The sequence below is a fragment of the Zonotrichia albicollis genome, chromosome 6, assembly GCF_047830755.1.
Source record: "Zonotrichia albicollis isolate bZonAlb1 chromosome 6, bZonAlb1.hap1, whole genome shotgun sequence".
NCBI classification, from domain to species: domain Eukaryota; kingdom Metazoa; phylum Chordata; class Aves; order Passeriformes; family Passerellidae; genus Zonotrichia; species Zonotrichia albicollis.
The window spans coordinates 24,642,169-24,667,861 of record NC_133824.1 but is presented as its reverse complement, the minus strand read 5'-3'; the positions used below and the strand labels follow the sequence as shown (position 1 = coordinate 24,667,861).

At 38.4% G+C, this 25,693-nt stretch overlaps 1 protein-coding gene across 6 annotated transcripts in view; it reads left to right on the top strand.

Annotated features, from left to right (window-relative positions):
- Nucleotides 1-25,693, top strand: part of FMN1 (formin 1) — a 168,468-nt gene that overhangs the window by 29,844 nt on the left and 112,931 nt on the right. For 3 of the 6 annotated variants that reach the window (XM_026793155.2, XM_014267824.3, XM_026793146.2), the window contains exons 3-4: nucleotides 8,008-8,177; nucleotides 19,468-19,585. In XM_026793155.2, coding sequence (XP_026648956.1) covers nucleotides 8,008-8,177; nucleotides 19,468-19,585 — 288 coding nt within the window. Of the gene's footprint in view, nucleotides 1-8,007; nucleotides 8,178-15,201; nucleotides 17,406-19,467; nucleotides 19,586-25,693 lie in introns of those variants that run through there. The other 3 variants (XM_014267834.3, XM_026793161.2, XM_005479895.4) reach the window with 3 other exon arrangements.

Sequence of the window (25,693 nt, the reverse complement as noted above, 5' to 3'; positions counted from 1 at the left end):
ATTTTCTGCTGGGCAGCTTTCCAGTCACTCTTCTCCAGCCTATAGAGCTGCCTGGGGTTCCTGTGACCCAAGTGCAGGACCTGGCACTTGGCCTTGTTGAACCCCATGCCTCTGGTCTCAGCCCATGGATCCAGCCTGTCCAGATCCCTCTGCAGAGCCCTGTTACCCTTCAGATGATCAACGCTCCTGCCCAGCTTGGTGTTGCCTGTAATCTGAGAGTGCACTTGATCCCCTCTTCCAGGTTGTTATAAACGTATTTAACAGGACTGGTCCCACTACTGAGCCCGGGAGAATGCCGCTGTCACAAGCCACCAGCTGGATGTAATTCCTCCATAATCGCTCTGAGCCTGGTCATACAGCCTGTTATTTACCCAGTGATGAGTGCCCGCATCCAAGCCATGGGCTGCCAGTTTTTCCAGGAGAATGCCGTGGGATTCAGTGCCAAAGGCTTTAGTATAGCCTAGGTTGATTCTGCTCATTCATAGAATGTTACCATTCTCACTCGAGGTAATGCATATGTTAAAGCAGTCTGGACAGCATTAGGAATGAGGTTAAAGAGAAAAGGAGACACTAGCTGTTAAATTCTGACTACATCTCTTAGGTTCTGCTAGACTGGTCATAAAACAGGTGATCCTTTTCCTGTAAAGACTTATGTATTTTGTTTTTTAATTAATGTTAAGCAAGGTTGCTGCCTATTTTCCTGGTTTCCTGATTTTCAGTATATTTTGGGCTGTTGTGTGCCTTCCTGTTGGATAAAAGTTAGAAGACTGTCCCACGAAATGCAATGTTATTCCAAGAGGAGGAGGAAGAGCACAGGCCATGCAGACCGTGTGCATTCTGCTGTTATCACAGTGCAGTCTTTCACTGATGAATCATGGTCTAGTTATAAATAACATGCTCAGTGTTAATTAATTTTGTTGCTGTCGATAATGTCCCTGGTTATACAGGCTGTTCTTTCATTATTGCTTCTGGCGCTTTTGTATATTTCTATCCATACTTCATTATATCAAATCTTAATATTTGCACGGAAACATTTATATAGTGACATGAATGTAATGTAGAGGTGGCTGGCCTAAGTGACCTCCTAAGTGACCTCCAAAATCCTCTGATTTTGGAAAATTATCATTATCTATTTTATTGCCCCACAAGATACTTAGCACTTTTTAAGAAAAACATATGTGAATTGTCAGGTATTTTAAAGTTTTTTGTAGTATTTAATATTTGTGTGTCCATAAAAGGCTCACTTGGAAATGTTGTATAATTAATACATGCTGATTGGCTATTTAACTATATTTAACTAGATACTTTGGGTATTACCCCCATCTGGAAGTTACTGTGAGCACTGAAGATCTTTGTAATTAAAAATAAGCCTTTCATTAAAAGTTCCTGGCATTGCATCTCAAAACCTTGGCCTGAACATTGATTGTGGCATTTGACTGTGGACATGTGAAGTTTCATTGGGAATAGTAAAAGATGAAGAGTTTGCACTGAGGTGCCAATTGCTTCCAGTGTTATATCCTCTTGGGGTCTTTGGTATCTTTGGCTCTTTGTTTATTGAGCCAGTTGGGAACACTTGGAGGCCTCTTGCTTGCATCTGAAAGCAAGAGTGGGCTGGCAAGTGACAAGGCAGGTCTTGCTCGTGGCTTGCACGGTAACTAAACTCGTTAAATTTGAGTATGTGCTAAAGCAGTAGGCTTGTATGGGGCCAAACTGGTTCAGCACCTTTCAGGTCTGTATCCTAATTCAGAAAATACATTCTGTACTTGCTACTAGAGTTCCTGTTCCTCGGGTTTCTCAAGCACATGTTGGATGATACAGCACTGAATCTTGAATATGGTTCTCTCATCTTTCTGCAGATGATCTTGCCTTTTTCTTTGTTTTGTTTTTGTTTTGCTTGTTGAGTTGTTTTTTCCCTAAATTAAATTGTACTAGTTCTTTTACACTAAGTTAGTGATAAGTATTCTTATTTTTTCTGTTAGAGATTGCTCTCTTACAGATTGGAGATTTTTGTCTAGAATAAATAGATTGAGGTGAAGGAGAAAAAGCAGTATAAAGTCTATAAATTACTGTAAATATAAACCCTTAGTAAATAAAAAATACATAAATCACATTCAGTGTCAATAAATGAAAATAAGAATTGAAAATTTATTTTAATACAAACTATTAAAATTTATATAAGGAACTCATAGGATTTGATAGAAATTGCTAACTTTATTAGATTTCTGCTGATTCTGAGGTATTTTTGAAAAGCTTTGAGTGGTATCACAAGCTTTTGTAGTTGAAATACTCTTCACTGAGAAGTTGCACAAATGTTTTTACAAGAAAATAAGTATTTTAGATTTCCTTCATTAGTCTGTGTTTGGTAGTTACTCAGCCAAGCTTTCTAGATCAGAGAGCTTTATTTTCACCATTTTTGCTGTTCTTTTCTTTTATTGATAGACATTCATGTCAAGTGACATACAGTTTTTCACCTCCTGCAGGAAGATATTCTTCTTCAAGTTCACACTTCAGAATAACACACTGATTTTTATTTGCTAGCAAGGGAGGGAGGTCTTAATTTTACTTGGCAATAAATTTTTCTGTTAGCAATTGTATGGATTTGAAGCCATTTACACATTTTTTCTCCATAAGTTGTACTTGCAAGAAGAAAAAGAACACAAGCAAAAGACATTAAATGGTTGATTGTTTTGGATATTGGCACTTTAGGAGATTCTAGCTTTCTGAGCACTACAAGGACCTTAATGCCACTGCAGGGTGTTGCTGCTCCAGGGCTTTGTTCCCACACTCACCACTTTGAGAGATTTGATTTAAGGACTGGGCCATTCAGGCTTCTTTGTTAGAGCAATATAGCAAGTAGCAAGCTTAACATTTGATTTTTGAAATCCACAATTTGTCATCATGCAAAAAGAATTTCTGTATGTTCTGTGGAAACAGGCAATCTTCATCAAGGATTTTGTTAAACTGCTTATACTATGAATTGCCCCTACTACAATACAGATTAAATAAAAACTATATAAATTAGGGGGAAAGATGACACTTGTCTTCATTCCCAGAGACAGCATTAAGTGTCATTTTCCAGTTTCTCTAGCCTTGCACTATGAGTTTTCCTCATGTAAAAAGGATTTATTCATCTACCTAATGCACAATGTTCACTTTTCTGCACAGACAGCTACATCTTACATTCTATCCAATAAAACAGAAAACCGTATTGATGCTGAGATTTCAGTCTTCTCTTGGGTCTCAGAGAAAACAGAGCAAACAGGTTTCTTGTATTTGCTTCTTTCCCATTAAAAAAATATGTAAAATTAAAAGGGAGGGAGGAGGACTTCTGTAGCATACCATGAACTCTCTCCTTTTGGTTGATCCCCAAGCCTCCTCTAGGTTTTTAAATCCCCTTTCTACTTCTCTTATTTTTTCCTTACTTTTTCATATTTCTTCCACTTCATAGAAGACTTTAACTCCAGAAAATCAAATCTTATTTTCCTCTGTGTCAGCTACATGCATAGGAACACTGAGTGCATAACTTATCTGTTTATACAGAATTAATGTCTTTATATACTAATAGATATGAGGTACCACAGATGGCATGTGGATGGACCTGTGCAATATCATCTAACCATGGAGTCTGAAACTGCTGAGACTACTTCCAATGCTGTTTTAACTTGAGATTTATTACATTTGTGTATCTAATAACATAAATAAAAGAGGCATTTTTAAGAGGAAAAATCAGAAAGCTTTTACTGCTTAGAAAGGAAAAGGCCAGATCAGAGGGATGGATCATGAAATTTGAGGTTCCCACTGCAAAACAAAAAAATTTGGTAGGATCCACATATTTTGTATTTTCATAATTTTAAAAAATATGTTGACTCAGTTTATCTTCATGTTCCACCAATGCTCTTGATAACCGTGGTCAATCCTCATCTATTTGAATAAGGAAGTGTACCAAAGACTCTGTAACATTCTGTGATTTGCTGACTTAAGATCTTGCAAGAGCTAAATCCCTGCAGTAATAACATTGTCTTAAGTCAGTAATACTGTAAACCCTCTAAATGCAGTTCTGATGCTTAGAGTGTTCATTTCTACTGTCAAAATGGTGCCTTTAAATAGGCAACTTCTGAGTTAGACTGTTTCAGTTTGATGGTTCACTTGCTGAAAAACCTATTTGGACATTTATTTTGTTTGTTAGGGTTTTCTTTGCCTAAAATGTAAGATGCCCAAAACTCTAAAGGTCCACAAAACCTGGCAGTCTGAGACTCATTCCCAAATGGTGTACAAATATTTAAATTTTATTCACCTTCTTTGCACTCCTTCCAAGAGGCAAGCAGTGAATACAAGTATGTAATTAACACAATTTCATTATTCATGCATATAAGAGTACTTATAACATTCAATCAACCAGGCAACAGAATTACATTACAGAGAAATCAACATACAAAGAGACCAAGCATTTTATTTTTATCCTATCTGGTAAAGCAATCTAGAAAGAATGGAATGTGATTGAAGTATTAATATATAGTGGTCAGGAAACATAACTAAAAGCAATCAGTGTAAACATTGGCCTGAGAGTTAAGTGAGTTGTGGTTAAGCAAACCATGTACTGAAGGAAATGGATATCATGACATCCTAATTCCTTGAACTAGCAAAAAAAAAAAAAAAGTTTAAGAAGCTGATTTTTTTCCCCAAGTGCTTTTTCCCAGGAAGCTGAGAAAGCACAAACAGACAAACAGGTTTTCTATAGAGAGAGTCTGCCCACAGAAACTGTTCCATAGAGTTGTGTATTCCAGAATGGTGACCTAACATAAATGAAAACATGGCACCTAATGTGCCTGTTTTCTAATTTAACAATTTGTGTTTAAAAGACTTTGTATGACAAGAATGGCAATTTGTACAAAAAAAAGTCAGATGCAATTACCTTATATATGTTCAGTATAGGACTAGACGGCTTAGGAAATCCTGTATGTACCATTTATTGTCAGTCATGTCTCATGATGAGACCCTGTCTGTACCCCTCAACTTTGAGTGCCTCATCTGTCTTACCTGTGACAACATAAAAAAGTTGTTTCCTTACACTCACAAAGTCTGCATAGTAAAAATTGCCAAAAAAGCATTAAATATTCAGTCTTTCCTTATTTACATTGCTCTGTCTTCCATTCTCTTGGGACAATAGATGGCAGCAAATCTGTATTTGGGCAGTCTTTGTACATACAGTGCACACAGGAGGCACTCCTAAGTGGTATAAACTTTAAACAGTTTGAATAGCAATCGAACTTTCTTGAAAGCCTTATTTTTTTCAGCAGGAAAAAAAATGATGTCAAGTCATTTAGGTTGGCTAAAGGGTAAACATGCGTTTTATGATGGCCTAAATTAAGCCTATAATTCAATGATATATACATGTGTTTGCAAATGCATTAATAAAGTATATATGATATTTTTTAAATTCACAATCAGATTACAGTAGTTGATAGTTTTAAAAAGAAAAAGTTTCCTGGATAAATGTAAGTAGGAGTAAAATCCATCTGTCAGAGCTGACAGAATGGTGAACTTCAGTGCAAAATATGGCCAAACATTTAAGAATTTGCTTAAAATAGAATACTTGGAGGGATGGTTAAAGTTCTCCTTTCATATTCCTCTGTCTGCTGGGTTGATGGGTCCCTGACCATGGAAGTGGTTGTATGCTAATGGCGTGTGCAGGTGAGGACTGGATCAGGGAGCAAAGCAATCATCAGCTACCAGCATAAATGCATAGAGAACAGAACATTAAGTAATAATTACATAGAGGGTGGAGAACAGAGGCTTGGTAACAGACTTGGGAGGAGTCTGCCAACAGCAAAAAATACCATAAATTAATATAATGGTGCATAAAATTACATTTGGACAAAAAGTGAATCTCTGCAGCTGAGGGAGGTATTCGTTTTGTTTGTTAGGTTTGTTAACATGATACAAATAATGTCCAATTACCTTAAAAATGGTGATTTTTACTTTCTCCTCTCCACTCACCAGGAACTTCCTGTGTATTTTCCATGTCATAATCATGTAAAGGGGGTTGGCTAGAGGTAACTGGACTAATTGTTTGGTGCAACAAAAATGAGGTCAAAATTCAACCAATACATTTTATTCTGCTTATTATATAAACGCAATATTTGTGTTCAATATTAAAAGAATAATATTTGTATTCCTGATCTTAAAGCTTTCTAAATATCAAAATGACTTAATGAGTACGTTTTACTTGGGGCAAACTTAATTTTCTTCACAGTGGCTGGTACAGGGCTATGTTTTGGATACATGGTTGCTGCATGGTATTTGGTTGCTGACTGAGGCTAAACCACAACAGTTACATAATGGCATGAGGGCCAACAATGAAATATTTTATCAAGAGTTTTAAAATAGACAGAAAACCAATGACTCAGAAAGTCATAAAGCAATTTTCTCATTAGATCCCTGATCTAAAAGATACAACATCTGGACCTGAGAATGTCTTAAAATGTGCTGTCTTCTGTTTGAATATCTTGCTACAGTTTAATATATGCAGTGCATAATTTCAAAATGTATAAAGCTATGTGTGATACTCTCTGCAGAAATGCTGTATTTTGATAGGATCTCACTCTGAGATTTCATCTGAATAAGATGAAAGATGTGTATATTCACTTATACTTTGGATTATTGGCCATTTTATCAAGTACTATACTTTACTATGCTTATTGATACACGGTGGCACCTAAATTATTTGGAACTGTAAGCTATCAGAAAGTTTGAATATCATCCTATATTTCAGCAAGCATACAGATTCTGATCCTAGTGCCTCTTTTTAAAATGTCTTTTAAAGTTAGGAAAAAAGAAAATAAAACTTTTAAAAATTGCAAAATTGTAAGTGCCATTATTAGAATCAGAGAAGGGCCTGGATTGAACAGGACCATAAAGATCATCAAGTTCCAACACCCATGTCTGGACAGGGATATCTTTCACCAGGTTGTCAGAGCTCCATCAAATCTGGCCTTAAAGTCTGCCAGGGCTGCTTTTATAATGCTAAGCCATGATATGAAGCAGCCAGGAATTCTGCTAATATCTGAAGTTTCCAGTAAAATGTTCCAAGATGGACGTGTCTGTGTACATGAAAGAGTATATATATATAAGAGGATATATGTATATATCCTATAGAATGTAAAAAGTGGTTTTATGCATCTCATGTCAGATATTACACTTCAGAGAACACATTAACTTCATGGAATTCATTGGTTTTCTCCTTGCTAAAGTTGAGGCTACCATGCAGAAACAGACATTTTTGAGGGGGTCTAATAAACTGGCAATGCTGTGAACAGGAGGGACAGTGCTGAGTGGTTGCACAGCACGAAATACAGGAGCACACCCATGGCTGACAGGTTTTGTTCTTACCTCTCCCATTAAATCTGGCTGTTTGTACCTAAACCATCCCAAAACCAGTCTGACACTATGTTTTAAGCTTACTGGAGAAAGATAAATCTTAAGTATCACTTCTGATTGGAAGACCCTGCTTTTTGTGTACTTGGTGTAAGGGACTAAGGGAATTGGCACCGTCCCCACTAAAGCTGTGTTCAGCCAATATCTGAAAGCTCATCAAATCAGTTTATGGAGCTTCCTTAGTGTGGTTTTATGCTTCACACCCATCTCTGAAATATGTGTATCTAATGAGCACATTAGGATGACCAGTAAGAGTGCCTTGGCAGAGGTCAAAACTCAAGCATCTTAAACACAGTCTGTGTCTGTATAAGGGGGAAAGACAAATAGCCCTTTTTTTTTTTTAATGCTAGGTCCGACCTAAAAAATTTAAGGACAAAAAGATTTTTTCTGAGTCAAAACAAAGTTGGTACCCCCATTATACCATTCTGTTGTGCTTCAAACAAACAGGAGGATTTGTACGTGTTGGTAGTGTGTACCAGAGTTTCAAAAAGATACAGAACTTTCTGTATGCAGGGATTATGTGCAGATGCATAGAATTATTTAATTTAATGTAATTTCATTTGGGCCTCCCAGCAGAGTCTGCTTTAAAGGATGACTTCACTGAGCGGCTGACTAGTTTGGATGTGGCAAGCAGAGATGAAGATACTTGGGTTCTGGATTGCAGACTGGGGCAACCAAACTCATTTCCTCATTCAAGTGAGAAGATCAACAGAAGTGTGTTGCATCTGAGCCTGGAACTGAATGTGAGTAGGACTGTATTCATGCTATACTGGATTTCAACAAGCATTTATTATATACAGTTACATTTTTGGTATGCATTTATTTCAGGTCAGTCTAAAAGCATGTTCCAAAATATCTGATAAACTGCAAAGTTTTGGAGGGGATACAGTGTTCCAGATGGTCTGTGAGGCCATATGTCTGTGCAGCTGAGAGCAATTCACATGGAAAATGTTTGAAATTATATAAATTGATTAAGATACATGATGTACCATTTCTAAAATCTTGATGGGTGTTTAGTTTAAATTAGTTGGTTCCTGGAGATGCATTGCAGGAGCAAACTCTGTGTGTGCGCCTGTGCACAGGTGCATGTGTGTGTGCTCACGTGCATGTGTGCAGCACTGGGAGCCAGGCTGCTGCTTCCCAGAGCTTTGGAGAAGCTGAACTGGCACTGGAGCCAGACTGGCCATGATCTTGACAGGAAAAGTTTCTCAACTTCCTGGGGTATGAAACAATGAAGCTTCAGAGGGCAACTTGAGTTCATCATAAGGTCAGGCCAGCTTAATGTAGCTGGAAATCCTTACAGGCTGCCAGGGTGAGCAGTAAGCAGCCTACAGAGACATGTTTTGGCCGAAGGAAAGGGAACAGAATATAGAAGAAGAAGAAAGAAGCATAGGAAGGATTGAATGGTTGGAAGAAGTTGCTTTAAAGACTAGATTACATAATACATTTTGTGCAAAGAAACACTAAGAAAAATTTGTGCAAGAGTGACATCTATTGGTGGAAATACAAGAATTGACTTAGAAGTACATTTAGAAAGCTTTTTAATGCTTACAATCACCATTGGTATTCTTTTGAGCTTGTTATAAAATTGATTTTTTGTCCTAAATTTCTTTTCTTAAAATAATTATTTAGAATAGTCTTGTATCAGTGGGAAGGTACAGGTTTGTCCTTGTAATAAATTGCTGAGATGAAAACAACAGAACTGAGAGGAACAGTGACATAGCTGTTATGACTGCTAGAAATATATGCTACAACAAGAAGTATATAGTCCTTGAGGTTTCTCTGACTGCATTAAAAAGTCCTTGTATAGAGCAGGAGGAGTTACAAATGAAGGCCATTTTAGAACAACATTTTGAGTAAAATAAGAAATATCTGAGATTAGTAAAGTTTGTTTCCACCTTTCTTACTATTTTTAAAGAAATATTTTATGTCTAGAAATCTAAATAATTGCACTATAAAAAATTAATAATTTCAGTTTCTTGTAGTTGAAAAGGAAGAATATTTTTCCATTATTTTTTAAATACTCAGAACAAAAGTCTTAATTTCTATTTTATAAAGGGTCCTCAACATGGGCAGATGGACTGTTAGGGACCCACTAAGACACTTTATCCTGCAGCTCACTACCTGTGACTCTCTTTCAGGACAGAATTCTGAGTTGAATTACATAGCCCTTGTATCTCCAAGATTATTTTTCTTCTTCAAGATGAGTTCATGGGATTGAAGGAGGAGTTGCCAAAAGAACAATAGTGAGAAGGCTGCTGCAGCAGTTGCTGCCAACAGAATCTCTTTGGACTGCAGCCCTGCTAGAAGTAGCCTGTAAGAAAGATAGTGGCCAAAACCAGGCCACATGGGTTGCTCTGGTGACAACAACCCTTGGGTGTTCCCTTCCTCTTCAGGGTGGGACGCTGCACCCAGATATTGTCTTCCCTGTGCACTCATCAGACTGGACAGCAAGACAATTGTGGTAAAAAAACAGCCAGTGTCTGGAGAGCAATTCTGAAGCTAAGATCTTGTTCCCAGGAAACAGCATCTAAAATGGACCAATTTATTTATTCTCAGTTGCACTACACCCTGTCATGTTATCTATGGCCCTTTTCTGCTTTTAGAAGAAAACCTTTAGCCTGACTGATCAAAAGTTTGGCACTATTGTTTTCAAATGCAATATATTCATAATAATAACAATATGAAAAAGCTATTTATTGAAAAACTCTGCTTGCTCTGGATTAGGAGCACCCTAACATCAAGGTATGATATAATTGTGTATGTGCATCTATAGGTACAATAGTGTTTGCTTATGGAGTTATAGAGTCATAGAAGGGTTCAGGTTGGAACAGACATTCTAAATCATCTAATTACAACTCGCCTGCCATGGGCAGGGACACCTGTCATTAGAGCAGGTTGCACAGGGCCCCATCCAACTTCACCTTGAACACTTCCAGGGATGGAGCATCCAGATCTTCTCTAGGAAGCCTGTTCCAGTGCCTCACCACCATCACAAGCAAAGAATTTCTTCCTAATATCTAATCTAAACCTACTCTCTTTCAGTTTGAAGTCATTATCCCTTGTCCTAGCAATACCTAGGCCCTAGGCCCTTGTAAAAGTCTCTCTCCAGCTTTCTTGTAGCTCCCTTCAGGTACTGAAAGGTGCTGTAATGTCTCCTCAAACCATTATCTTCTCCAGGCTGAACAACCCCAACTCTCTCAGCCTGTTGTCACTGGAGAGGTGCTCCAGCCCTCTGATCATCTTCCTGGCCCTCATCTGGAGTTTCTCCAACAGCTCCATGTCCTTCCTTCTACATTCTGTTCCCTTTCCTTCTACCAAAACAGCTGGATGCAGCCCTGCAGCGGGCTCTGAGCAGAGCAGAGGGGCAGAATCCCCTCCCTGGCCCTGCTGCCCACGCTGCTCTGGATGCAGCCCAGGGCACGTTTGGCTCTCTGGGCTGGCAGTGCCCATGGCGCCTCATGTGCAGCCTCTCAGCCAGCAGCACCCCCAAGTCCTTCTCAGCAGGTCAGTCCATCCCCAGCCTGTGTTGATAACAGGGATTGCCCTGCGCCAGGTGCAGCACCTTGCACTTGCTCGTGTTTATCCCCATAATATCCCCATTGGCCCACTTCTCCAGCTTGTCCATTACATTATTGAAAAGATGTAATGTAATATGTTTATATTAGATGGAAGGCAGTAGATAATCTAGATGAGAGGGAGAGTGAATGAATTCTACCCTCTACAATCTACACCAGAAGCATGAAAAAAGATCTTGCATTAGATTTTAAACCTTAGGCAGGGAGAAGATAAAGAGATGTAGAAGGTAATGAAACAAAATAGAAATGAAACTCCACCCTATTTTTTATACAGCATTTCATGTCAGATAAAAAGCACATTAGTGAGACATGAAAATGCAGCTAAAATTGCAATTAACAGTTAGTAATTACTTAAGAAATTATGGTAAATTAATGCAACTATGTGGATTTTATTTTATAAAGCTTTTTGTTTAAGCTTTAAACTACTATTACACATTGTAGATGGGGAGCAAAAGGCCTGTTGAAATGAAAAGAAGATGAAAAGAGAATAACCTATAAAAGGAAAAGGATTAAAAATTCATCTCCATTCTTTGTAACACTAAGTGCTAGCCTTTGTGCCTTAATGTACAAAATCTTCATTAGCTTACTTACACAGTTTATAGTGATCTTCTGTTCCCTGTCTTTTTTACTTGTATGTCTGCTCATATTAACCAGACCCATCAATACATCTTCCTAGAATTTCTGTCTCAGATCTACCACTGCTTTTTCATATGATAGGTTTTACAGGTTAATCTTCCATTTATTGATACAGTTTACAGTACACAGTCCTGCAAAATAGTAAACTGAGTTTCTTAATGTGCTTTCTGATTTTATAACTGTATAGCTATTACAGTGCTTTTTCAAATTCTCTGAAGTAGTCCATATCTCAATCAGAATTTAGATGAAAATGTTAAAAAACACTGCATTTATACAGGTGGATTTATACAGACACCTTCACCAAATGTGTCTGGTGTCCACACATTATGTTAACATCATGTATTGCTGAATTCTGATAAGAATTGTCGTGTCTATGTTTCTGTTGCTACATCTAAATTAATTATTAAATTTAAAGCAGTTATGTTGTGATACCCAATTCCATCAAAACTCAGGAAAGCTGCTCACATAATGGTCTAAGTGAGGCAACAAGGCCAAGAATAATGATGAAAATCAAGGCCTTATAGTTATTCTTCTATCTTCCCTGCCTCTCTTCTTTTAGAGCATTTAACAGGTTAAAATACTAAGTTTAAAATGAGGGAATCAGCAGGAGAGCAGGAGAGCAGGGGAATGTTCAGACCATTATCAACCTGCACAGTGAAGGCTAGGCTGAGGACAGGGCAGAGAGCAGGCTGTGTCAGCTGAGCTTCAGATCAGTTCAAGCCACCTGAGCTACAAACAGAGCCTGCTGCTTCTCGTGGCTCTTCTGAAGCCTGATGCAATTGGTCCATATTTTATTCCATGATTATTTTCAAGAAGTTATGCAAACTTTTCTAGATTTGGGGTTCTTAATTTTGAAAAAACAGTAGAACAAATGTTTTCAGTTTAGCAATCTTGCTGTTTTGTAGAATGTCCTTCTGTCCTGTTCATGTTTGTCTAGTTTGTTACTACAGTGATCTGAAAGGGCAATCTGAATAGATAAGGGGTCAGGAAGTGTTGAGCCCTGCCATATGATAGTGGTAGAAATTAGATTACCTTATTCTAGCTTAATGTGTGTTTTCTTCAAAGCCAGTTTTAAAACCTACTCCAGGTGAGCTTTTAGACACCTCAAGAACAGAACTAGAGTGTGTTGTGGGTGTGACTTCTGTCTGTGATGAAATGTAGGTCAAAAAGGGTGTGGACTGCTAAATGTGCTTTAAACTGTAAGGAATGGTTGTCCTTTAGTATAATTAGTGCATCGACTGCCTTGAAAGTTGCTATGACAGGTTTTAAGGGCTTTTCTGAGGCACCACAGAGTTGTCAGTTTTATTAAGTAAAGAGGCTTGTAACATAATTATAACTGATTTTTTCTGAAGATTTTGAAGTTGTTCCTTTAGATGCAGTGTTACAGCCTGTTGAGACTTTCCTTATGAGATAGATCCACCCAGCATTAAAACACTTCTACCAACAAACTGACTCCATCTCATTTTATATCACAATGATTACCTCTTTTTAATATCAAAATTTGTAAGGCCGCATACTGATGTAGGTATTTTACCCAGAAACGCTCTTGAGTAGGTAACCAATATGTATTTCATTGTCAGCTATTCAGTCCCTCAAAAGGCTCTCCACTGGGCTGATCATCAAAATGCAGGAAGGTCTCTACAAAAGCCATATTTTAGGCTGGGAGTTTATGGACTGTGTGGTGAATTTCAGAGACTGGCTGACTCATTCATCACAATGACTTTCAGGTTTTGAGTATTTCTGCAGGCATATATGTGGAGATGAGTTTCCTTGTTAATCCTGGAGCTCAAAAAGCTTGAAAGTTTCTCCACACTTCCTAGAGTTTACTACAAGAAGAGATACACATAAAGCAGTATTTTCTGCAGGTTTGTGAGATTTCAGCTTCTGGAATTTTAATTATTCACTGTTCAACTCTGAGATTTCTAGCACCTCAATATGTTGTGTTACCTAAGCTTTACACTAAAAGCACCATTCTTTTCACTTCTAATTTGATCCTGCTCTATTTTGTTGGGATGCTGTTTAGACATAAAGTTTGAGATTCCTGTTTTAAGTCCACTTTTAAACAAAACTTTTTATAAGTCCATTAAAACCTTAGTGGCTGTAATCATCAACCATCTACTCATAGGATTGTTACAGCTTGGTGACCCTTTTTTATTACAGGGAAGCTTTATTCTAAGTATGGGCTATTGTTAATATAAACAGATGAATAAATATTTTGGCATAATCTGAATCATTAAAAAGTATTATGACCCCAAATAAGTAGGCACATAAATAAATAAGCAAGACATAACCATACAATTTATCAGAACAATGAACAATTAATCATGTAATTGAACATAGAAACAGATGTGCATTTAAATGTAGAAAATTTTGGCCCAGTATTGTCACTTTACCCCATTTATTTTGCCATAAAAAAGGAAGGAATATAGAATTGCTTTAGATTTGCCTTGAAGAAATTTTGTCTTGGGGAAAGTCACCAATGTTGTGGTAGCTTCCTTCCACCTGTTTATAAGTCCTGGAATTTTAAGAATAGGTTGGAATAGGGGGTGGTAAGGACTCTGTCTCTTTCTTTACGTCGAGCTTCATTTTGTGATATTAAGCCTAGAATCCAGGGGAGCCTGTCAGTTGTTTCTGACCTTGGCACCTGATGATTAAGCATAGCAGAGAAGCAAGTCCAGAGCTTGCTAAGGAAATGCCAGGCAACAGGGCAGAAGACATTGCTCCTTGTGAAATCACAGATAAAGCTGGGAATGATTTCAATGCCCTTTGTCTATAGGTATGCATGCAACCCTCTAATTGAAAAGGTGTCTGTAGTCTTCATCCAAGCCCTTAGTATTACAATCTGATTTTCAGGAAACCTTGTTCCTGCAGGAGATACCAATGGCTTTTGCTGTTGCTGTTGACAAATGTTTTTTGTAAGTCTACATTTTTAAACATTAAACCAAAAGCTAAATGTGTTGGGATATTTTGTTGTTGCTTGTTGGCTGCAATATTCAGCTTTTTAGTAAATGTTTTTTGGTAATCACATACAGCAGTGTGATCTGTAGCTGATTTCCCTGCGAAGGACAGCTTTCCTCATGTTGCTTGCTTAAGATTACTCATCACAGCTAAATGTATGACTGCAGAACTACCCTTTAACTTGGGTAAATAAAAAAAAGTAGCGAAAGTGGAGACTTTTGATGGAAACCTGCTCCAAATGTTACTGACTTTCTGAATATCAACAGTGCTTCAGAGTATTTTCTATATACTTCTCCACCTCTATTGATTAAAAAATACATAGTATCCTTGGTAGTTTCCGTCAACATTGAGTTAGACAGTTTTGTACATTTCAAATGTTCTTGTTCGTTTCAACTAAACAAATCTCACACATACAGCGGTTAAGTCTGTGAAAATCATCGCAGAATATGTCAGCAGAGATTGTTCTGGTTCGGACCCACCCAAGGCTGGTGCCGTGGATGGACAGGGCTGTCCGATTCCTAAACAGTTAATTTGGCCCTGCCGGGCGCTGGCCGCTCTCCCGCCGCCCGGCGCTCCCGGTCCCTGGGCGCGGCCGCAGCCTCTGATAAGTACCTGCGTGCACCTCTCAGCAGGAGCTGTGCAGGGCAAGGACAGTGGTAACATGAAACCAGTCTCGTTGGTTTTTGTTCATGGCCCTGGAGGCTGAAATCTGCATTCCAGATGAAACCTCCAGCAAATCGGAAGAGAGTCTCTTTTTTTCCTAGTTTCCTCTGCTTCAAGGGCGCTCGCCCGAGTTGGCTCTGCCCAGCCGGGCACTGGGGGCTCTCCAAGGGCTTCACGAGGGGGCACAGGAAGCTTCAGAGTCCTTAGCTCGGGTTTCCATTTGACATTTTTTGGTGATTATGGATTTACAAAAGAAGTTCTTTATCCTAGTGGAAAGACTATGCAAAGGAATCCGTCAGGAATTTTCTGCTGAAAACCACCCAGCGCTGGCGCACCGGGACAAGGAAGTAGGGAGCAGCGGCGGCGCGCTCGGCCCGGCGGGACGGCTGCTGTAGCTGCCGGGGGCGCGCAGCCCGTCGGGGCGCGGAGCACCGGGGGACCGCCGGCCGGGCTCCTGCCGAGGTTAGTGCTGGGACAGACCCCTCTCGCGCGAGGGAACAAGCTCCAGACGCCGCCGAGGACTGATTTTTACGGAGGGTCGTTGTGCTGCTCCCTTGGCGGAGCGGGAGCCCCGACGGCGGAAGGAGCGGCGGGGCGGCCCGGCCAGGAGGGCGGGAGGCCGGCGGCCTGCTCGGGCCGAGCCGGGCCGGGCCGGGCCGCCTGTTGCAGCGCCGGCAGCCTGAATGCGCGCAGTAAGTGTTGGCTCAGCAGTCAGCAGCACTGCTGCCAGCGAACCTATTCTCTACTTCACGCAACATGGAAGAATATAATGGGAAACCTGACTGTAGTCAGCTTTTAGACCTGAAGAACACAGCAGAAAGCGACTCTAACCCACTCACTACATTTTCTGTGAAAACACTGTTTGGACTTACAACTAAGCTTGAATCTACAGCTCCTACAAAAGAAACAGTGCTTAAAGCATTTCAACCTTTGCACAGCAATATAAATACTCACGCTAACACCTGGCATGAGAGGAATGATAATGGATGTAATGAGGACTCAGAAAATCAGCACAGCGTGGATAGTACCAGTGACCAGGCTGACCCAATGTCTGGCAGGCAGGCAGGCCTGGAGCTCGACTTAGCTGACCAAAATGAGCATTTGAGATTTGTTCAGCCTTCTTTGTCTGAATCTGACAATGATGACAAGGATGTTATTCTCGTACAAGGTACTTTGGTTCATACAACAAGTGACACAGAATCGGACACGGAGAATAAGGACCTAGACACCGATGAGAACAATGCAAGCAAATATGGGCTAAAAAATGCTGCTTTGTCTGCTGAGGCCTTGGACAACAGCAATCAAAATAAGGAAGAGTCAGAATCAGTAGGGCACAGCAACAGCGATGACACTGTGGATACAGACGACATTGAATTACATCCACCATTCTCTAACCAGCTCCCAAAAGAGCTGGATGGTATTCTACAGTATGACTCCAATGGAAAAGACAAAATGTTAATGGATGAGCAATTCACTCATTTGCTTGCTACAGGAGAATGTCCTCAAGAACTTTCAGATGAAGAACAAAGACCTTCCATTGATAATATATCACTCCAAAAAACAGCACTGGCTGAAAAGACTTTCCAGCTGCCTGCTTTCTTCAGTGGACTACGTGTCAGGAAAAAGGGACTAACCACAGAAGATGGGGAAATTGTTACAGAAATTAAACCAAGGGAGAATGATTTAGCTCTGCTTAAGTTACGACAGCCTGTTAAGAAATCCAATATTGCATCAGGTTTGACCATTAAAAAAAAATCATCTGAACCTAAAGCAAATCCCACTTTTCTAGAACAACTCTCACACTTGTTAAACATAGATGTCTCCAAGAATGAAGATAGAACTGAGGACTCTGCTGAGGGATCTGGGGAGACTGAGGACAGTGATGAAGCTCAAGAGAACAAAGCCTCCAGCAAAAGAGAACCACGATTTCCCTCTGAGGAGATAAAATCAAGCCCTGCTGAATCTGCACTGGATGCCTTTAAAGCCTTATTCACGCGACCTCCCAAGAAAGAAACAACTGCAGATCCTTCAGAGCTGGAAGCCCTGAAACGCAAAATGAGAAATGAAAAAGAGTCCTTGAAAGCTGTATTTGAAAGGTCAAAATCAAAACCTGGGGATGGACCATCAGACAAATCTGTAGGTTGAATTCCTTTTTTTTTCTAAGTTCCGGAAGTAGAAGGATTAAATATTCTTGTTTAAATTTTATTGTTGGGGACTTAAGGTCAAAATGTCAGAATTGCTTCTCTTTTGGAAATCTCAAATTTTGGATTCCCAGCCAAGGAAATTTTGGGGCTAATTTGTCAGAATTTTTGATCATCTGCAGTTGAAGCAGAGTTCAGCCACAACTGATGACAACAGTAAAAGTCTCTCAATTAGAAGTGAGAACTTAACAATCAGTATCTGATATTAAAAGATCTCTACATGACAGTTCTCCATATGTTAATTATGGCTTTAAATCATTTTGATGCTGCAGATATTTACTGTAATATTATTTAACAGTTTCTGAATCTCGCTCTGTTTTCATTCATTGAGTATTTTATTTTTATAAGTAGTATTTCATTTTACCTGTAGGAATAATTGTATTATAAGAGTTGTTACAAGAAGTTATTTTCAGCTCAAGACATGGAACAGGAAGGTTTTTTTTCTTGTTTACATGCACATGTTTGGCTTTTCAAAAATTGATAGTCATTTAACCTTATCCGGGTGTAACTTAGTGATTTCAATTAGACAACTCAAGTTTTTGATTAATATAAGTGTTTGCAAGGTTAATGCTCTTAGGCATATAGAGATGTAGTTATTATATGAAAAAAAAATCAATGCAAAGTTTTCATACAATCATAAATGGCTTTGAATATGATTTGAACTCTTTAATTAAATGAGTAACCTTTGGGTTGGCATTCCCCCAACCCAAAGTTCTTACAGCCACATCTTTGGGAGATGTAATCAGCCCAGGAGATTCTTGTTGGCTGAAGGGGGAATTGCTTGAAAGATTCTATTTTCAGGATTGTACCTTAAACCTGAAGCTACATGTTAATTTTCTGTGTTGGTTATACTCTCTTTCAAATTTTTATTCTTACATAATATTTTTAAAAAAAAAGTAAAAATCCTGGTCAACACTCGGGTAAACTGATAATACCAGTTTGTAGTAAATTACCTGTGGGAAGGAGAAAACAGGTATTCATTGGCTGTGGAATGTACAGCAAGTGCAGTCTGAGTGTGCCCTTCCCATCCCTGGCTTGCTCCTTCCTGCTTACACCAGTGGCTGTGCTGGCGTCAGCGTTCCTGTGGCTCTCAGCGAACCTATTTGGGGAGCTGTCATCACACACAGTGAGGGAGGAGGCACAGCAGTCAGCAGGAGTGGCTTTTATAAATGTCTGCTTAATGTCCGCTCTAGTGCAAATGTGTATTTTCCCAGGGCAAAGCCAGAGCCTAGGGGTCTAGCCTTTCCTTGCCCTTGCTCCTGTGGGCCATTTATGGGGCCATTTTCCTACAGGGTTGCACTGTTGTTGCAGTTGTGTCTATGCAATTACTTGTAGTAACATGTTGAAAATCAGATTACAGAAATATTGGAGATATAAAAAACCACCCAGAAAATCCCACCTCTAAAAGAGTGCTTGTTTAGTGGGTCATTCTCCCTCCATCCCTTCCCCATTTAAAGAGTTATTTTAGCATTCCAGTTGACAGTGCAGTCCCATTAACAGCTGCAGCATTACTTTGATGTGGCAGTATTACCTGGTATGTGGACTGAGCAATCTGCAGGGGGTGGGGCTGGAATTTCATAAACTAGCTCTGCTTCCAGAAAATTATATTGTCAAATGATGTCTTAGGTGAATTGCTCTAATGTTTACTTGTAAGAGGAGCACACTATGGAATATTTAACTCTGGAAGGAAGATATCAGAAAAAACCCTAGCATTCGTGACCACCTCTGTGGTTCACAAAAGGACAGACAGCTCTCCACAGTGATGTGAACAGTTTCAACAAATCACTGCATGTCACATGCATTATGCTACTTTCTTCCTCAAAAATATTTTTCTACACTGATTTATTTGTGTCCCTTCCAACCAACTGAGCACTGTTTCAATCAGCAGAATGAGACAAATAATCTTTCTGGAGCACGTGTCGAGCTGAGCATGTCAGTTGCTGTTTGTAATCAGTTGATACTGCAGAGTTTAATTTTTTCTCGCGTGATTTTAACAGCCTGACCTGAGTCCCTCAGAGCAAGATGACAAGACTCCAGGGAGACTCCAGACTGTCTGGCCGCCACCAAAAGCAAATCATGAAGAAGTAAAAGTAGGATTGAAGTACACAGAAGCAGGTAAAACAAAGTGGTGAAGCATTTGCAGAAATTAGTTTCTGACATTTTTAATCTTGTTTTATACAGAGATGGTGATAAGTCACAGTATTTTCTTATCTAGAGAAACAGACCTTATGTTTCGTATGTGTGGTTTACTGCTATTTGTTAATTCTGCATCTGATTTTTAAATGTGAATGGCTGAATATTGTACAAAATTGCCTGTATAAATTTGTGAGGAAGGAAGTGGGTTTTCTTGGTAAATTTTTAGTGGTATTTTGTTCAAATGAGTGACAGATTGGTGATAGTAGTTGAGTGACTGCCTTTTCTGATGCCTGGGTGCAGGGGGCAGCCCCCTGCTGAACTCTGGTCTGGTACTGTCCAGAATGGAAACACCATTATTGCAGCATGTGTATGAACAAAGGAGTGCTCATGTCCAGCTAGGCCACTTCTGTAGTAGCCACATATATTGTCCTATGCAAGTGTATGAAAGGTTATGTCCAAAGTGCAATGCTAATTATCAGGTAAGCTTTTCACAGAAAAATATTTCTTGGGTTTTTTTGTTATTTAGATATTTACATAACATACTTACAGGGGAGAAAGTGATGATTTTACCCACCAAAACTCTGGTTCAAATTTATATTCTTGAATGTGAAACAGGAAGTCCTTGATATTCAGAAATTAACCATAAACTGAGGAATACTCTGAAATATTAAAGTGAAAGCCAATAGGCCATCTCTTTTTCAGGTACCTGGAGATTTTAGAAAATACTACCTAGAAACTATTAAGTGGAACTAAAAAAAAACTTTTATACCACTTCACTGTGAGAAATTGTTCAGGGTAATGCTGTGTGGTTCTTTCTAATTCCAGTGGATATCCATCTGACATATTTGAGAAACAGTACTCCTATTTGTTCTGTCTACTGCTTTTTATTGTTTAGTTGTTCTCCCTCTTTTCAGTTTTCTCTGCATTAATCTTTCTTTATTGTAATGTGGGAATAATAATGAAAGCGTAAAAGTTCTTGGAAGATTGAGAAAACTTGGTTTGACAGAAGCAACATGGTTCTAATATATAGAATTAAATTAAATAGATAGAATTAAATTTATGGTTCATCTGATTGGTCTGAATTTGGGAGTCTATTACTTAGATGACCAGGACAGGTATTCAGCTGTTAGCAAGTTGATGTTACTCTTAGATTTTTATTATAGGCTATATGCTTGCCATATTTTATTTTACCCAAATAAAATTTTTCCTTCTAATGACTGTAATAATCTGTGGTGAAACATATGCTTAAATAAAGAAAACTGAATTAACAAAAGCTCCAGATTCTACTACTTGTACAGGAATTAGGTCATGCTTTCTTGAAATTTGAATAGGAAAGACAGACTGGCTTAGAGCCCATGTAAATTGTTACTCTTGTTACTGTGATATTTTGGGTGGTAGTGTCATCAACATGTTGATGGTTTGTTTGCTAAGTCAAATTTTTAAAGACCAGATTCTGCAGTTCATTAGTTGCTCCAGCGTCTGGCAGAGGGATTTGAATGAAAACAAACCGCTGGTGATTCAGCTGGGATGAGATGTAAGCAGTGCTTTCAAAGGAAATAGGCAAAGACTGCGTTTGCATGTTAAGGCTGTGTTGAGTCTGCAGTGAAGTTCTAGGTGTGCTGCAGAGATTGGCAGGTTGGTTTCTTTCAGCTACTCAGGGATGCCCAGAGAGCAGTTGTAAGTTGCACATGATGGATCACTTAGGTTGGTTGATCTGAGGACTTGTGCCACTGTTCTAAAGCATTGTGCACAAAAATGAAATTATAGAGTCTCCTACAAGTGGAGCAAGGTGCTGTTCATGAGTCGTGGTGATACAGTTATAGGAATAGGGTTAGTATTCAATGCTGGTCTTATTTCTGGGATTTGTGGGGTTTTTTATGAATATGAATGTGGCAATACAGCAAAACTTTTAAATTCATAATCTTCTCTCTGATAGTAGTAGGTACCTTTAAAATGCATGTGTATGCTGGCATTTCCTCTCATGCCCCTTTGCATCCAAAATTCCCTTCCAGCCACCAATACATTAGAAGTGATCTTCTTAAAAATAGGTTATAATGCAAGTTAATCATCTGAATTATTTAAATTGGCTCATCTAAACCAAAAACCCTATTTCTTACCTCAGTGTCTTGTCCTGACTACTAAGATGAAATGAAAATTCTTGATCTCAGAGTTCAAAAATTGTGTTTCAATTTCTGTTAGTGTTTTAATTTCTGTGCTTAAGGGTTTCATTTACCAAAGCAATAGGAATGTATATGAAAACAATGATAAGAGAATGAATTATGAGGTAAGTATTCATTTAGCACAGCTTTATTTTAGGCTTAGACAAAATATATGTTCATATCCAAAGATAAATTTGTCAGCGTTCATCTTTGTACTTCTAACAAGGTACACAACTATATACATACATTATGAGGTAGCATGTTTGTTTTTTTTCATTTGTCATGATAAAATAGGATTTAAGACTGAAAACTTGAAAGTTGGAATGCAGTAATCTTTTTTTTTTGCAATTCTACACTGTGTCTTTGTTTTACTTTCTTCATCACCATGCGCTATGACAACTATGATAGGAAGGTAGGGATATTGAGGGAGAGTATTCCTGTCTTTTTGATCTTTTCTCACCTCCTTGTCATGTTTTTCCTCATTGTTCTTGTTGCCTAGTGGAAGCAAGAAATTCAGGCTTAATTTGGCCTATGCAGCAGACATCGCAATGACTCAGAGCAGCTTGGAGGAGTGGCTAACTCCCTCCTGAGGCTCATAGTCTGGCTTGATGTGTGGGAAAGGAGCTGAAAAGCAAAGGGACATAACAAGGAACACGTGTGTGAGGCTGACTAGATCTGTTAGGAGTATTAGAAGTGAAAGAAGTTAAGGATAAAACTGAGCATGAGTTTTTTTCATGTATTTGGTAACTGCTTGTGCACTTATAAAATTGTCTCCTGCAGTATCCGAATCTTGAGTTGTTAATTTTGAATTGAATGGATGATGTTGCAATATTTTGGTTTAATTTATGTTTTCCTAATTCTTTAATGCATGTGTTTCCATAGAGCAAGTGGCTGTGTTGTCAACTGACTCTCTGTAATTAGCACAAGCTGCTTGCATGGTTCTCTAGAGAAACTGGAACTTCTTTGAAGTGTGTCTAAAATAGCTGAAATCCAGAAAGTCTGTACTACATTTATGTCCTGGAAGACTAGAAAAAGGGTACTTAAGGTTATAGTTATTCCATGGAAATAATTTCCATCAAAGACATTCCTGTGAATATATTTTTGTTCTTAAATTTCTGTTCCTCTGCCTTCATTTTAAGGGTTTTTTTTTGCTTTTCCTCCATAATTCTTGGAGAGACTTCCCCCATTTTTAAGCATTAACTCTGACAGAAGGGTAGATAAGTCAGCCATTATGTGTGGTGAAAATATCTTGCCAGATAGAGGAGACAAATTCATGTCTATACTGAAGAAATTGATCTGTGATACTGCATCATATTGAATCCACATATAATGAATGTCTCATCTACTGTGTACGACTTGGTCAGCACTTGCAAACACGTGTTCCAGAAAAGGAGTTCAGGCATGGGTTCTGCAGCTCCTGAAACTGCTTATGTTTGAAGAACAGTCTCCACATTAAGGTGGTATAGATGTACAGATTCTGTTATTCCTATTAACAATACAATTTTAGTATTCAGGATCAAACTAGTTCTCTTATATACAACAGAGGGAGTTTAGTCTTTTGCTTAGCAACACAGAAATGTAGAAAGTAATGAGAGAGAGAAGTATTTGACATTCCTGTGGGAGAAAATGTTTAAAAAGCCATTTGGAAAATCAATTAATTTAGTGAGGTTTTTTCATTTTTTCATTCAGTGTTTTATTTTAAATTCAAATTTAAAACATTTAAAAACCTAATTTTCTCACAGTCTGTCTGTTCATCATCTTTAAAACTGCAGTAAGGTAATTCTGTCTCCATGGTGCCACAATTTCTAGGACAGTCTGTGAAGATGTAAGCACAATTTCAAGGTAAATTAGAAAATCAGGAGGTGCCTGATAAAGGTCTTATTAGACAAAAAATACCTGGGTAAATGGTGAATGAAATACAAAATAGTGGCAGAGGATTAATGCTAAGTCTCGAATAAATCAAATCCTTGATCCCCTGTACTCTTAGTTCCAGCAAGAAAATCACTATATGGCCATGATGTAGGGCCGTATGCCCCAAATGCAGGGAATAACCAGCTTATGTGAGAGAAAGAGAGATATAAGGGTTGGAACAAAAGGATGAGAGATAAGAGCATGATTTCTTATCTTCCTTTAACATAAGCTTCCTTTGTGGCCTTGAACAATTTGTCTTTGAGAGAAAGACAATGCTTGATGTCAAGTGTCCTGAAGAAAGTTGTAACAGTGGCTACCAACAGTTGGTTTCATCCTAAGTAAAAAAAAAAAAAATAAAAGAGTAATTTAGGTTTATTTCATTTCAGTGTGGTGTTAGTTCTGGGATTCTGTTATAAATGTTACTGTAGGGAATTAGATCAAGCAGTAGTATAGCAAACAGGATATTTTGCATTGCTTCAAGGTAGTGCTTTTGTGGTTGATTCACTGATCAATTTGATGAGACCTTAGAGTGCATAAAGTTTTTGTAAATTATTTTACTACACTTTACTGCATTATTATTGTGTAGCATGACAGGTGCATGTAATTCAGTGTTTCATGATCAGACAGATACACGTGTGTTTTTGAGAAGCTGAGGGTTTTATTACAAGCCAGATTTTGGCAACCATATGGTATTCTAGAGTAACAATGACATTTTTTCCCCTTGCTTATGATAGCTAAAGCTATGATTTGATGGATTCAGAAGGTATTGGCTAAGATTTACTTCAAAAATACTAACAAAAACTGTGCTCCAAAACAATCAAGCAACAAAAATACCCTTTACTTTTCCCTCCCCACCTCAGCTGACAGTCATTCATACTGTGTTTCTTGAGACAGGAACAAAAATATAGGCACCTGTGGAAGATGAATTTTTGTTGTTAAAGCATTTGTGTACAATTTTCAGTCTTTTTTACTACTTTCTGAAATGGCTTCAGGAAACTTTTGGGAACCTTTCCAAGTTACAGTTTATCCATCCGTAAAATTAGGATAAGAATTCTGACCTATTTTTCAAGTCAAATTAAATGCCTTTTCTGTTTATAGGCTCTTAGCATTAGATAGAGATGCAGAATAGGAAAGAATATTGACTTTTCAAACTTAAATCTAAAAAACAAAGCCCAGACCAGCCATACAGTTCCAGAATGATAACTGTACCTAAGGCCATGGGATAAAATGCCCATGCCTTCCCATACACTGAGGATTATATTTTTTCAAGGTGAAAGGGAAGAAGAGTTTTGCTCCAGCTTTTCAATAAAAATCGTTGCTTTATTTTTTTTATGCATACTCTCTGTAGAAATGTGATAATTTTAGGAGACCTATTGTTTTTGAGTCTGGGTGCATGTTTTGCAGCAGGTGCCTAACAAGGACAGGTTTTACAGAATCCAGAGCCATGTCTGAATAGACATACATGTGTAGCCATGGATACAAGCATGCTTGAAATTCACATACAGAACAGCTTTAGTCTACTTGGAGTAGAAAGCTGATTTCTAAGTTTAATATTTTCCTAGTGAGAAGATTTATCTGTTGCCTGAATATAATGAAGGCAAATTGTGTGAATTATTTCTTTTACTGTTTTTTTAATTTTGAGATATAGACTGTACTATGCACCTGGGCAATCCAATTTTGCCAAGACCCAAAAGTCACAGGGTTTTACGAGATGATTCTTGTTATATAATTGAAACACAGTGAAAGAGCCATTGTGTACACAAGAAGAATGACTTTGTATTTTATTTCCATGGTTCTGTTTTGAAATATATGAAGCCCTTTGTGTAAAAGAAATGCCTCTGAGTTTTACTGAATTCCCTTTCCTGTTCTTCAGTCTCACTGTTTGCTTGTTGTGATGCTTTCTGAAAATTTGCACCTGCATCTAAAACTGCTATTTGGATTTTTTTTTTCAGATAAATTCAGTATCAGCCCTGCCAGATTTGCTCCCTCTGCTGTGGCACAGACATATACTCTGTAA